Raw genomic sequence first — 14112 nt, 5'->3', positions numbered from 1 at the left:
GTTAAGAGTTTTTGTTTATGAACAAATTTCATGTAAAAGGTTGAATCCTTTTTATACATGGTATTCCAAAACATGGACAGTCAAGAAAAGTGAATAAGTTAAAATATAAGTTTAAGATGGAAAGAGTCTGGATATGTTTTAAAATAATTTATGCATGAAAGGGTTCATAAGAACTATTAACATATAATTATACAGTTACTTGATCCAAGTCCCAAAAAATAAGCAAGAAAAAAAGGGTCATTATATAACACTCAGCTTGTTCATAGTGTTTTGCAAGCTGTGTTGGATACAAACAAAGATATGGGAAATCTCATCGCTGAAGCAAAAGGGAGACAGTGCAGATATCCAGAGCAGAAAGATGAAACATTGAGAGAATGCATGCAATGTTTGGGTTTGGACACTTCATTAGCTTTATTCGTGTAAAGAAGTTCAAAGAGCTCACATTGTGGCAAATACTGCAAATGCACGTGAACATGATCGAGGGAGAAATTTCTCATCCTGCGAGATACTTTCCTCTTTGAGTCCAATTAATATTTTCTTTTCTTGTCCAAATTTTTAAAACGCTCAACATTTCGCCCTGACAAGAATCAACAGGAAAATACACATCAACTGTTTTTCTACTCAGAGCTCAAATCTAACAAAGAACCAAAGACAGTGTATCCCCCAGCAAAGAGTGCAATAAACAAAACTAAAAGGTTTATAAAGCAAGCAGAAAGGACATTTATTTGGAAACTTTATTTTTTTTTCCTTTTTACAAGTTCTCCTCAATATCTTTAAAACTGACATTAAAATCAAGCCCTGATTCTTTGAAAACATATTTAACTCTTTGTGCATAAACATCCAAACAAGGCTTCCGACGTTCAAAGTCCATCGTTTATCTTGCCATTCTGATGTTCAGACATTTTAAATGTCCACTCTATTCATTCAGTTAGCTTTACCATTTGCACATTTTGGAAAAAATAATGCCAACAAGAATTTTTTTTTAATGGGAAGCTATTATCACTTACTGTGATTGTTAATGTGGACTGTGCATTTTTCCTTTTTAATTTTTTTTTTTTTTTTTAATCTTAGTGGTATACATAGGTTACTGGAAATTGCAAATAGCACCATTAATGGGAATTGTTAGCACCTCGTCCCAATAGCAGGCTAACTAGAAAGCATCAATGGTGGCCAGTTTTTAGACGATAAGGTCCTTGTCGACATCCTCTGCAAACAGAAACAAAAAAATGGATTAAAGTCAATAAATCGTTTTTTAAACTACAAGGAAGAAATCTCCAAAAATATTTGAAACTCACGCTCTTTAATGCCGAAGCAGTTGGCCCACTCCTCTAGAGCGATGTACTTGTCCTGATCAGCATCACATGCCTCGAAGAAGCTGGTGGTGCAGTGCTCCATGGGAATGAGAGGGGCACGCAGAGGGGCCAGCTCAGTGTGGGACAGAAAGCTGAAACACATCATTCACACATTTGTAATGAAGATGGTCTTTTTTTTGGAGGGGGAGCGGAGAGTATTTTGAGAGTATTGTACCTGTAAAATAAGCAAACACTTATAGCAAACGGATACTAAAACCTGTGAGAACATACCCATCAGAGGGGTGCTGATCGAGCTGGCCGAACTGCCAGTGCACAGGGAAGACATACATGTTGTAGTTCTTCTCAAAGTCCAGGACCAGCAGATCCAGAGAGTGGTCACCAGCCTGCAGACGCTTCTCGTTCTCAAAGATCTTCTTTACCTGGAGACAAAACACACCTTTCTTAAAACCTAGAGCATTTCAACTGTGGTCAACAGTTATAATGCAACGTTTGTATAAAAAGTACTTTGCATCCTTTATTACTATGCATTTTATTTTTCAAAATAATCCTAATGCATTCCAGCTAACAATTTTAGGTTTAATCTGTCATTTTTCCTGGGTGTTCTGGTGACATATTTACTTATGGTTAGACAAAAAAACAAACATTATTGAAACTTTAAGACTGATACAAATAAAAATGCTACAGCAAAATTGTAGGACTCAATTTTTACAAAAACGTTATATGTACATTTTATATTATGACAAATGTTCGCTGAAACTTGACACGTTGAACAGTCTTAAAACCTAGAACCAGAACATTCAGAAAACATTCTGCTAAACTAAAAATGTTAGTTGGGTTGTGAAATGGGAATTTATTGCAACATGTACTTTGCAAACATTGCAAGAAAATTCGTTCTGAAAAATCATTGTGCTCTCACCTTTAAGCCTGCTTAATACCTTACTGAATATTGAAAAACGTTCTCTGTTAGCTGGCATGTTTGATATTAGTGCATGTTGAGGAAATTTATAGTACCCTCACTGGAATTCAAATATGCAATAACGTATTAGGGATAGTATGGGAACTAATGAGGTTCTGAAGGGCTAATGAGGCAGAGAGAACTTGGACAAACCCTCAGCTTCTGTTTCTCATTCAGCAGATTGTTGTCCTCATCACGCTCATACAAAGTGACCATCACGTTCTTCAGCCAGTCCCTCATACGCAGGGGGAACTCACCCAGTTCATTCTCCAGGCATGGAGCGATGTCTAGATTAGATGAAGACAAACAGTAAAAAGTAATTAACATGCTTCTTCGCACTTACTGTATAATAAACATCTTGACAGACTGTAAACCAAACAATTCTTTATGAAACATTTATGCAGCCATGGTCCTGGTGCTAAATATATAATTAAAGTATAATTTACAACCTTAGGGCCCTGGGTCGCATTAATGATATTAAGTCATGTCAAAACAAATTTTCCTCAGTTTATCTGTGACTATGCAGCTCCACTTTGTTGCATGGCTTTACCAGAGGAGTAGCTCCATCTGGACCCTTCAGGCCAGACAGTCAGGTGATTCTGCACACACACACTCTCTCTTGCACATGTTTAGAAACGAATTCTCCTTGCTTTGTGGGATGGAGTAATGCAGACTTGTCAGGACCTGTATTTTCCCTATGAGGGAAGCCTAGAGCCTGGCTCAATCACAGTGAAACACTCAGCTTTGCACAACGTTTATGGATGATGCTGTGACTGGCTTAAATGTTAAACATTCTCTGGAGGAAAAGGCCCACATTTTGGCATGATGGCATTTTTCTGAAATCTGCAATGATGTGCACTTACATTTGCAGGGTCCAATGTAGTCCAGGTGCAGCTTGTGGCCCTTCTTGGTGCCCTCCAGAGCACATTTGGTTGCAAAGAAGTGGCAGGAGGAGTCATAGGTCTTGTTGTCGGTGCCACAGACCTGTTAGATACAAGGACGTGAAAGTAAATAGGAGAGCATGACAGGATTGATACTCCTCAAAAAATTTTGGGCATGTCTGGAAGAGGTCTGGCTGTTTCCTTTGTGATTTATTGAATGGAACTTGTTGAATTAAATTTTTCTCTCAGAAAAATATTGTCTCTGTAGTGCTAGGCATCATTGCTAAATCCCGTTTATAGCCTTTTAAAGTTAGAAAGAAAAGAAATGTGTCTCAGGATCACTTCAGTAAAAACTCACATGCTCAAACTCTCCTACTGGGGCAGGGCACGTCAGGGGATCCTGGCACACACACAGGGGCTCGTTGTTGTCATCAAGCTCACACACCTTGCCCTTCTTGCAGTGATAGTTGAGGCAGGGGTCTGGGAGAGGAAGCGCAAAAAAAAAGTTTTTTTTTTTGGTGCCCATTTCCGTCTTGAGTAAATGTTCTAAAATACAGTTTTTTTGGTTAAGACATTTCTATGACACAACTGTGAGACATGCCATGTGGCTGATTTTCCAGACTCACAGTCCAATGCACTCCATAATTATAGCTAGTCTAGTTTAGGCTTAAGTGAAGCCTATCATTACCAGAGCTTTCATGAACTTGCTGCTATATAATTTCCTCATGCTATCATCACACAAATGGCACAGAGAAATAAACACAGATTTTTATAAAGTAAAGAATTCAGAATATCGTAACAAAGTAAGATTCACTGGAGAGCCTGTGTTCTTACATGCATCTGTACTAATAACTCCAGCTCCTGAGGTTTTTTAGGATTTTTCAGCTTACTTACTCTCTGCAGCAACATCCTCCACAACCTCAATGGCTTCATCAAACTCTCCGGTCTCCACTTGAACTGGGTTGGATCCTACTTCTACCTGCTGGGTTATGAGATAAAGAGCAGTGTTGGAACAGTGTGTATAATTGATGGTGACTTGATATTTTTCAGAAACATTCAGTCACTATTATAATCTGCACACTGTTTTATCTGAATGAAGACTGAAAGAAAATAATAGGTGTGAACCGGAAAGGCAAGGAGGTTTGAGGGGGGTCAGGATTGGATGATGTCCTTATACACAAAATGACTGATCCCATATAGAGGATGTGCTCATTCTCTAAAACCCAACAAACTATTGGAGAGAAACTGAGCTGCAAGATCTCAACCTGATTGCTCTGTTTTATATCCAGATCAATGGCACTTACCTCATCAATGACTGGCTCCTCTTCGGCCTGCAAAATAAATGTACACAGTAAAAAAAAAAAATGGTGTGATTAGATGCTCACTTTTGTTTGAGTCCTTACAGCTGACCTCAGAAACTTGGGCTTAATTTAATTAACTTAAGCAAATAAAACTCCTCATAAAACTAGTGAATCATCACCTTCACTTTTTATTAGTGAGAATACTACGACCTCCAAGTGCATAACACACATGTTTGTCTTAGTATTCTTGTAAGGACCTTCCAATGACACAGTTATGCAGCTATTTTTTTTGCTATGCTACACCTAAAGCTAACCCTAACTTTAACCTCAGTAAACAAATGAAGACATTTTGGCTTATTTCTTTATGTATGTATTTGTTTGTTTGTTTTACCATTTAAGCTTTTGTAAAAAGCTTTTCTCATGAGAACCAGCCAAATGTCCCCACAATGTCAAAACTGTCAGATATTCCTATCCTTGTGGGGACACTTGTTCCCACAGATATATAAAATAAACATGCTGTACACACACATACACACACACACACACAGTAAAGGTAGTGAACTTACTGGGGCAGCCAGGGCCTTTCCAGCAAGGCACAAAAGGAAGACGATCCACACCCTCATGTTGGGATTCAGGCTGCAGTAAAACAAACCAAAAGACCCAAGTATATCACAGTACTCTAGTGCATACATTCATATCAAGGATCTGGCTACAGGAACATGCTCCATGTATTTTACATGATGTTTGTGCATTTCAACCTTGACACGTTCACAATCAGGCGTGAACGTGCCCAGGTCTGTGCTGTGAGATATATTACTCCTGTTCACATGCATATTCTTATATAATCCTTATAGCTGCCTTCAGTGGACAGATTAGAAGTGATTTCACCAACCAGATCGGCCATTTATTCTCTCTGAGAGGCAATTATACACAAATGAGTCAGCTTGCTTAACTCTCACATCTGGGAGTCCATAGCCAGGAGGTGTTTAACACTGAGTTCCTGTGTTCTGTTTGCTTCATTTTCAGGGAGATCCCTAAAAGAGATGTGCTCTCTTTATGAATACACACACACACAAGCACACCCCCACCAGATGCAAATGAAAAATGAGGTTTGATTTTCTCGATAGGATCTAAATCTATATCTGGATTTCTGTAAAGCTGCTTTGTGACAATGTCTATTTAAAAGCACTATACAGACATGTCCCTCATATAAAAGGTAGATTGTGAGTTCAGGAGATCAATTTGAATCCAAAAGATGCCACAGCCATCCATGTCTGTGAGTACAAGAGACCATAATCATGGGTGTCTGTGAGGTTAAGTATGTGGAGGAGTGCAGTTAGCACTTTCCTCTGAACATGTTCAGCTGCTCTCTGAAAATGAGCAGCAGTTTCAAAAGCAGTGGTAGTGGTGGAGAAGGAGGAGGAATATGCTAGCCCTCATCCCTGGTTGGTAGGCGTATGATAGTGCCGAGGCAGGTAGTGAGCAGGAACTGGCAAATGACCAAACTGGGAGAAAATGGGAGTAAAAATAAGTGAATAAATAAAGGGAGACTTTGTTTATGTTCAAAAAAGGAAATACATCTGCTGTGCTGTGCTAATGCATCAGATGATCATGGTTACATGTTCTAAAAGTCAGCATAGATGAAAGCTTCACAGTTGAGAAGCTTTTTCATGGGACTATGACATGGCAGACATTCACTTTCAAATAGAAACTGAGACGTTGCAAGTGTTTAAGAGGGATCTGTGCTTTGTGTGGTGGCTTCTCATTGGGACCACAGGAAGCATGTATTCTTCAAACTCATTTTGAATATGAATAGGCTACACAGTAGAAGGGTATTGACGATTATATGCTTGGGAAATGCATTAAAATTACATGCTATATTGACTGAATATGGAGAGGGATTATATCACTTTATGTACACATATATGATTGGCAGAACTGTAACATTCTTCATGGGATTTACAAGCTTCTTGATTAACTTGGGGAGGATCTTTTCTGGTGCTTTGCCACAGACAGAGGAATCCTTGTTCCATGAACAAAGAGTTCACATTCTTTAGGGAAATGCGCGTGGTGGGATGAAATTAAAGATGTGAATCACACTTTGTGTGCTTTGTTATGTTATATCTTTAAATATTATACAGCCATTGAGTGTCCATTGGCATTTCAATATCTTCTGAAAAAATTCAGAGTAAGCGTTCACATGACTCAGTAGTGTGCAATGTTCAGGGAGTAGCCCATTATTAGTATTTAATCTGATGAGCACTTTAAGATTCAACACTCCAAATGTGCCTTGACAAGTCCTGTAGATGCAGATGTTTGCTCTTGTGTCGATGTGGCATGATCTCACGTTTCTCCAAGCAGCTGCTGGGGAAAAAGACTTGTGCCAAATGGCACTCAGGCCAGCCAAACTCAAAACAATCCCAATCGAGGCCTCTTCCCCCATCTGTTTTTTATTGGAGAGGGTAAAAGTGAGCTTCTGCTCAGGAACTGATGTCAGCCAGCCATCTCTAATGGATTTTGTCGTGGAAAAACACAGAGTTTGCCCTGCAAAGGCTGATGACTCCAAACATGGCATACAAGGACTCTTCTCACCCAGTTGCTCAGGAAGGGGAAAATAGCACAATTTCCCTAGGAATACACTGCCCTATAAAAAAAAGTTAAATACTTCACATCATCTGTAGTGTTTAGCTTGGAAGGATCATTCCTTTCCCTTCGAGAGACATTTGTACATAAATTTGCATGTTTATTTTCACAGATGAGGCATGTCGCTGTTAGTTCGATGGACCTACTTACGTAAGAGCAAAACAAGCTGTTTTATTTGGAAAGTAGTGCTCATACTCAAACAAGCTTGAAATTAAGGGGTGGCAGCAGCATAAAGGATGCCTTTTTTGCATTCACTATTTGATTTAGAGGTTAGTTAGGTAAGCAAGCTGTGAGACGAAAACAGAGGCACAGTGCTCTGCTTCTTCAAAGACACTTTCTCCCCTCAAAGTGCCAGAATTAGGAAATTCCTTCTGCTTTTCTAGAGTGACTTAAACAGGTGGTCTGGAAAAACAGTAGCGTTGACACACTGTACAAATCCACAAATAAAGAGAGTCACTCTTTCCCACTGTCCATGCAATTTGCCCAAAGAAGCTTGTTTCTTCAAATGTGAAACAAACAAGTTTATTCTAAATTATAGAGTCCAAAATAATTAGGAAAGAATATTTAAGCCTATTCTGTATCATTCATGGCCTCAAAACATCCACGCTAATATTTACCCTTCTCAACAAGTGTTAAAACACCATAATTTCTGCCTAGTCCTGCATCTGTGGGCACAAAGGGTGGCACAAGAGTTCAGTATTTGGAACAGGAAACCACTGAGCAAGCCACCTGTCCATTTCCAGGTAATTACTGTGCTTCGTCTGGATGATGTTCATTGCTGAGCATTGATATCTCCACTGAGTATACAAAACAGAACACTTGCCAGCAAGTCAGCTGGTCAGATACAAATACGATCTAACCTGACAAAAGCCAGTAAGGTTTTTGAAAGAGGTACAAAGGACGACCACAGACAGCACGGCAGGCGCTCTATTCAAAACACCAAACTTGTTTTGGTTTGACTCTGATTATTTGTAGCTTGAAGGTAATCAATGGATACTTATCTCTCCTCTTTTCCCTGCATTTTAAGAATATCCTTCAGGTAGCCTTCATTTTACTGCAATCGAAAGTCAAGAGAAGGAAGTAGTCTTTGTCCCACCCTCTGTTAAATGGGTTGATAGAAATTAAGCATACTGATCCCAGGGAGCTCAGACATGGACAAAAGAGAGTCAGAGAAGAGCAATGGAATCCATGTAACCTGAGTTTCTAGTCAGCTGACCTTTTGGAGCCCTTTCGCCCTTCCCCCAGTGCTGCTGGGACATTAAAACTCTAAGTGATTTACTCTCTAGGTCAAATTTTCTTATGCCAAAAAGAACAGCTGTGGAATCTGTTGAAATGGGAAATTTTTCCATTGAGGAAATTTGGGCTCCCATGGTTTTCTCTAAAAGTGGAATTCATGCTAAAAGCAGTCTCTTATCTCAACAAGGCTTAAAGGCGATGGTGATGAGGTGATTATGATGAAGTCAGAAATATAGCCAGTTGGTGCTGGTCCTTGACCTGATTGTTTATTAATTTCATATATGTCCCACTAATAGATTACAAGACACATCCATTTTGCATTCTGGCTCCATGCCATGGGATTGGTTTGCTCTACAGGTCAATCCCCCTTTGGGGATTATAAACCAGAAGCCGTCTTTGCCTTCATCCAGACTTCCATTTAACTCAGAGCAGACATCAAGCCAAGCTGTTACTTGCTGAATTTAACATTCCCATTCACATGTCAGTGTAACCCAAGTGAAAAGGTGATGGCATGTGGAAAGCCCTGCCCTCACTGCACAAACGCTTTATTTGGCGAGTCTTTAGACCAAGACGTTTCATATATGGTCTTCTAATATTTGCAGCCTGGTCGTGGCTTTCAAAAGATCACTATTAAGAAGTGACAAATGAAATGAGCCTTTTACCCAGTGGCTTTGAAATATACCACAATTTCAGTTTCAGATTTTCATTTCTCTTTCTTTACAGTCCTAAAGAAAAGCTGAGATAAAATTGTTATTATTGGGTGACATTTTTTTCCCTCTCTAATGATACTTTGAAAAACATCTGTGCAGGTGTCTAAAGTAAGCCTGATGTTTCCCCATTAAATAATAAATGAATATTGCCTGGATTAAACCGGCTGCTGTGTAAACACTGTTTCTTTTTTTGTTTTTTCTCATTATCCCACTTCCATGTTTTTTTTTTTTTTTTATCAGACAGGCCATCCAGCAGCTGTGGACATTTAGTTTGTTCTCACAGTGTTGTTGTTTGTCAAGAGAACTGACATCTCACAATTTTAACAGCTGGTGTGAATGGCCATGGCAACTCGCATTCCTTTTCATAGGAGTAACTGGGAGGGGAGGGATCTATGTGAAAATGGACCTGCTTTCTTTCTCTATGTCTGCTTTTTTTCTATCTCTCTCAGGCTTTGTACTCCTTTTCCCCTCCCACTTTCCCCCAAATACATGGTCACCCCTCCCATTGCCTATGTGGCACACAATACTTTAACATAGCTCCTTAGTTGAGTGTCAACAATAGATAGAGATGTTCTCATTTCTGGCAAACATTTTATTAAAGTGTCCTCAAATGGTTCCTTTAAAAATTGAGAGATTGTAACATTTGGAAGCAAAATAGACACAAGAAGCTCACAGACATATAACATAACACTGGAACCTTGAAGCTGTTCTCAAGAAATCTATGACAATATCAAAATAGTTTATCTGATATATTTAAGTTGCATATAAAAGCATTAAACAAAGCATCAAAGCAGTGATGATATTAGAAGACATGTATTTCTCTTTTGCAAGTTAAAAAAAGAAACAAAACCTCACAGCCAGCATAAGAACTTAGGAGTCAGGAAATGATGGAGTGGTCTTACCTTCGCTTCAGCAAGCAGGCAAGCCAATGGAGAAGTCAGCTAGAGCAGGGGTCTGGAACTATCTAACAGCAACACAAGTTGACACAGAAGACATTTGCAGTGGGCAGGCCCAGTCAAACCATGGAGTGGGACGTCCCACTGTTTAACTCTATGTAGTCAGCTGAAGCTCCAATTCAGGCCATATAAATCAGGCCTGCTGTGCATGTTTAAATGGGTACAGGAGTGGATTTTTTACTCTAATGCTTTAGGTTTGCTTTTAAATGTTTGCAAATATTTAATTTTTTTAAAGAAAAACTAAATTACTTTGGGAGAATGCATCAAAAGTACAGCTTGCAAAATTGCAAATGTTTTATTTCAGACTTGAACCGACCAGATTTGTTGTTTGACTGAGACATTGCTCCTGAAATGCCATATCTTTATTGTAATTAACTTACAATTTGCCTAAAATCATGATGTTGTAGTGTCACTTTATGTTGTGTTTTGTGTATTGTTTTTACAGGATGAAAAAAAATCTTAGCAAGGGAAGATATTTAATAATTGAATAAAGGAAAAGTTATCTAATGCAGTATTTCACATTATGAGACTATGATATAAAAAATGTAGGACAATTAAGCCTATTTCTAGACATATTTACTAATTTCAAGTTTAAAATTGCTTCCTTCTAGAACTAAATGCTTAAAATAAGCTATTTATCTGCCAATAGAATAGCAATAGAATAGACCATTCAAGCTAGTCTATCTTTACTTTATTAAGCTGGTCTTAATAATCTTATATTGTTTATTTATTATTATTTTTAAACATTCTAGTAAAGAGAAATTTTCGTTGAATTTGCCTATATTAATATATTTGAAATATTTCACTTGCCAAGATATTGTTTTTTGCACTGTGATCATCAGTGTTAATTCTGTAGGGATGTTATATTGATTTCTCAAAAATGAAAACATGGCATACAAGGACTCTTCTCACCCAATTGCTCAGGAAGGGAAAATAGCACAATTAAAAATAAATAAATAAATAAAAAGGCAGTGGGTGTGATATTTAAGAGAAAAACACATATGTTTAGTAAATTTTCAACAAAAGTAATTAGTGGTCCTCGTATATGAGTCTAGAGTCATTAATGGTCATTATACTTCATATAAACTTGCACATATATCTTAATACTACTCTTTGTGAACATACTTGAAGTAATTATATCTAGTATTTCTAGAGTAAACTTTCATATTGTCTCTGTCTTCTGTCTTTCTGTCTGTCTCCCTCCCTCCCTCTCTCCCTTCTGTGTGTGTGTGTGTGTGTGTGTGTGAGAGAGAGAGAGAGAGAGAGAGAGAGAGAGAGAGAGAGAGAGAGAGAATGAGTGGGGGAATTTGGGGGGGTGGACAGAGGTTGGATATGTGTACTGTGGGTTACTAAGAATTTATCAGGCTAAAGTAATCCTATATGTTGTTCCATTCAGCTTTTGGCACCCTTTGCCTCAGAGACTGCAGTCAGAGACACTCTGCTCTGGATTGCTAATGCCTGTCCTCTCAGCGTCTGTTGAGGAGTATGTAGAAAAACATCTGGATGTGAAAAAGGCTGGGAAAAAGTAGCAGCTATGCAACGTGGCATTTTCCATTCTGGCTGCAGCAGACACAGAGCGTCAAAGCAGATCAAACCATAGAGAAGATGTAATTACTCACTTCTCCAAAGCTGCAGACGTGGCATTGTCTACAATAGCCTAACATGTCTTCACATGACCATAGGCTCAGGGAAACCCAACCATCCTATACCCATACTCCCCACCCACCACCCCTGGGACCCCATCTAATTACAATTAAGCCTAATTATACCTGCTGCCATCTGCAAATTGCAGGCACAAGGACCTAAGCTGTGTGAGGTTATAAATTATGGGACACCTTAGCGATCACCTTAGCGATTTTGGATGCACTCAAAATTTGATAATGCTACTTTAAGTTATAGTGGAATCAGCTTGTTGCATCACTGCTGTGGGGGCTTGATTTAAATGTAGCCCCTTCAGAGCCAGTTTATGGGAAATACCTCTCTAGTGGCTTGTGTGAACATAGTTAGATTCTGATTCATGCAGCAAATGATACAACATCGACCATCGTTTCCTACCCAGACTCTTAAAAGGATCACAACCTCAGCTGAACAAGGCTTCTATTCATTCTGGTTCCTGTTTTTGCCTCTGTGTAAACTCTGGGCATACTGAAATCCTGCCATAGTAAATAAACTATAATATGAGCATGGGAGCAGAATAAACCATAGCACCTGTGCTTATAATGTAGATAAACCAGCCTTACTGTGGCTCTGTTTGGTAAATAACCATATAGCTTCATCATCATCACATGAAAAACACATAATTGTAAACTTTGGCCTCAGAGAGAAATCTCCATTGAGAGTCTAGTAGGGTAATACAATATAACATGAAGTTCCTCAGGGATATGAAACATTCCTGTAACACAAATATCATTTACATTTGCAGCATTTAACAGACACTCTCATACAGAGTGGCAGAGAGAATTCTCTATCTTAAACATTAGTACAAATAAGTCATAATCTAATGCTGTGTCCGACTTAATTTGGAAGTCTCCATGTTCGTCTTTTGTTAGCAACAAAATGAGTGATGTACTGTATCCTTTCCTCCTCAAACACTAAACTGTATATTCAGTGTTCAGTGTTTTCAATTAGATAGATTTAACAAGCTAATATTTCGGTGTGTTGATTGATCTATTTGTATTTATACCACGGTCTGTCTGAATACTCGATATTGATTGGCTGGAAGGTGTGCGTTCAAACAGTACACTGCACAGGTAATTCCAGTCAGTTTAATCACTGCTCTAAATTAATGTGCTGCCTGTAAACTGTAAATATAGTAACATACAGTTACGGTTGTATACAGTAGTTAAACTCATAGCTTCATCATTAGTAGAGATGAGGCATAGATGTAGGTCATTCACACATGCACACCTCTCTCTCGCTCTCTCTCTAATAACTATTTATTATAATAATATTCATAATATTCATTCAAATAAATGTAATCTTATCACACTACTTTATCTGTGGGTATGATTTAGAGCAGGCACAATTCTAGATCTAATGACCCGTATGTAAAATAACTAACGAAAATTAACTGTTATTTTTATCCTATCAAATTTTGCACTGCACACATCATTGACAGCTTTAACTTGTCAATGCTGGCTAGTGACTATGCTTTAAGCGGGATAATCCACAGCTAGGTGTGCGTTATATGATTGTAATGCGCGCCTAGCCATGGACTATCCCTTACATACAGCTTAAATCACTTAAAAATAAAGAAGTGCTACTTTTTTATGGTTGATGCTGTGAGCAGCCATGTTGATTTGACATCACATGCTTAACTTGGGGATGAGAAGACCTTCAAGACTTTTCTGAGTAGGAATTCCAAGTTAAGCAGATGTTTTCTTTGTTTTTCCCTAGTCCCAGATCAAAAATTCAGATTCAAGAGTTTTAGTCAAACACAGCATAAAAATTCCATAAGGCTAAAACCCTGTTACATAAGAGTTAGTAAGTAATATGTTTTATTTTATAAGCCACATAGATAGTGTTTAGTGAAGGGCTGGGTCTTGAGTCTTCATTTGACATCGTATGACATTCTTCATTTTTATAAAATGAGTCTCCATTACATCTCCTCAAAAGCAGCCCAAAAAAGTCTATTTCAGGATTAATTTTATCAATGTCTCAAAGTCTTTTATTCTGAAATGGCCACATTATAGGAAATTTTAGCTGCCATTTAGGAGATGATTGAGATTGGCATATTAAATATCATCTCATGTTCTTCATGTTTACAAAATGACAACACTCCACATAAACTATAGCAACAGTATAACAATAAAAAACAAAGGGTGGGACAACGTTTTTCTTGCAGGACGTCTGTCGGCTGTTAATGGAGAAAGAATCTTGAGCAGACTATGAGAAACACAGTGGCTGCTCATCCTTTCCTTCCCCTGCGTACTTTCCTATGAGGATTGACAGCAGCGAAATGAAAACATCTGGAGAATCCATCAAAGCAGAGAATAATGACTAGGAGCCAGATGGAGGATATGAGCAGAATAGCAAGCGTGGTGGGTTTGCGTTGTCGGTAGCTTTCTCCTGCAGCTGTTAAGTGGGTGTAATAGCAGCAGGGCAGCACTTTGTTGAA

At 38.5% G+C, this 14112-nt stretch overlaps 1 protein-coding gene across 1 annotated transcript; it reads right to left on the bottom strand.

The window, feature by feature from the left end:
• Positions 1–1032: 1032 nt before the first annotated feature.
• Positions 1033–10049, bottom strand: sparc (secreted protein, acidic, cysteine-rich (osteonectin)). The gene is made up of 10 exons (XM_053630989.1): positions 9942–10049; positions 5017–5086; positions 4454–4480; positions 4044–4131; positions 3508–3629; positions 3132–3252; positions 2422–2555; positions 1584–1732; positions 1296–1444; positions 1033–1206 (listed from the first exon to the last, which is right to left on the bottom strand). The coding sequence occupies exons 2-10, from the start codon at positions 5071–5073 to the stop codon at positions 1178–1180; spliced, it is 876 nt and encodes a 291-aa protein (XP_053486964.1). The 5' UTR covers positions 5074–5086; positions 9942–10049; the 3' UTR covers positions 1033–1177.
• Positions 10050–14112: the final 4063 nt, after the last annotated feature.

This window comes from Ictalurus furcatus, chromosome 8 (assembly GCF_023375685.1).
Source record: "Ictalurus furcatus strain D&B chromosome 8, Billie_1.0, whole genome shotgun sequence".
In the NCBI taxonomy this organism is placed as follows: domain Eukaryota; kingdom Metazoa; phylum Chordata; class Actinopteri; order Siluriformes; family Ictaluridae; genus Ictalurus; species Ictalurus furcatus.
Note: the sequence above shows the minus strand (reverse complement) of the source record. Positions and strands in the feature narration are given on the sequence as shown.

What these genes read in the sequence shown, in the direction of transcription:
- sparc (XM_053630989.1), bottom strand. Translation starts at nt 5,073, where the DNA reads ATGAGGGTGTGGATCGTCTTCCTTTTGTGCCTTGCTGGAAAGGCCCTG. An exon ending in GAAAGGCCCTGGCTGCCCCA is followed by an intron (nt 4,481 to 5,016) that starts GTAAGTTCACTA and finishes TTTATTTTGCAG; the next exon opens with GCCGAAGAGGAGCCAGTCAT. An exon ending in GGAGGATGTTGCTGCAGAGA is followed by an intron (nt 3,630 to 4,043) that starts GTAAGTAAGCTG and finishes TTCCTCTCCCAG; the next exon opens with ACCCCTGCCTCAACTATCAC.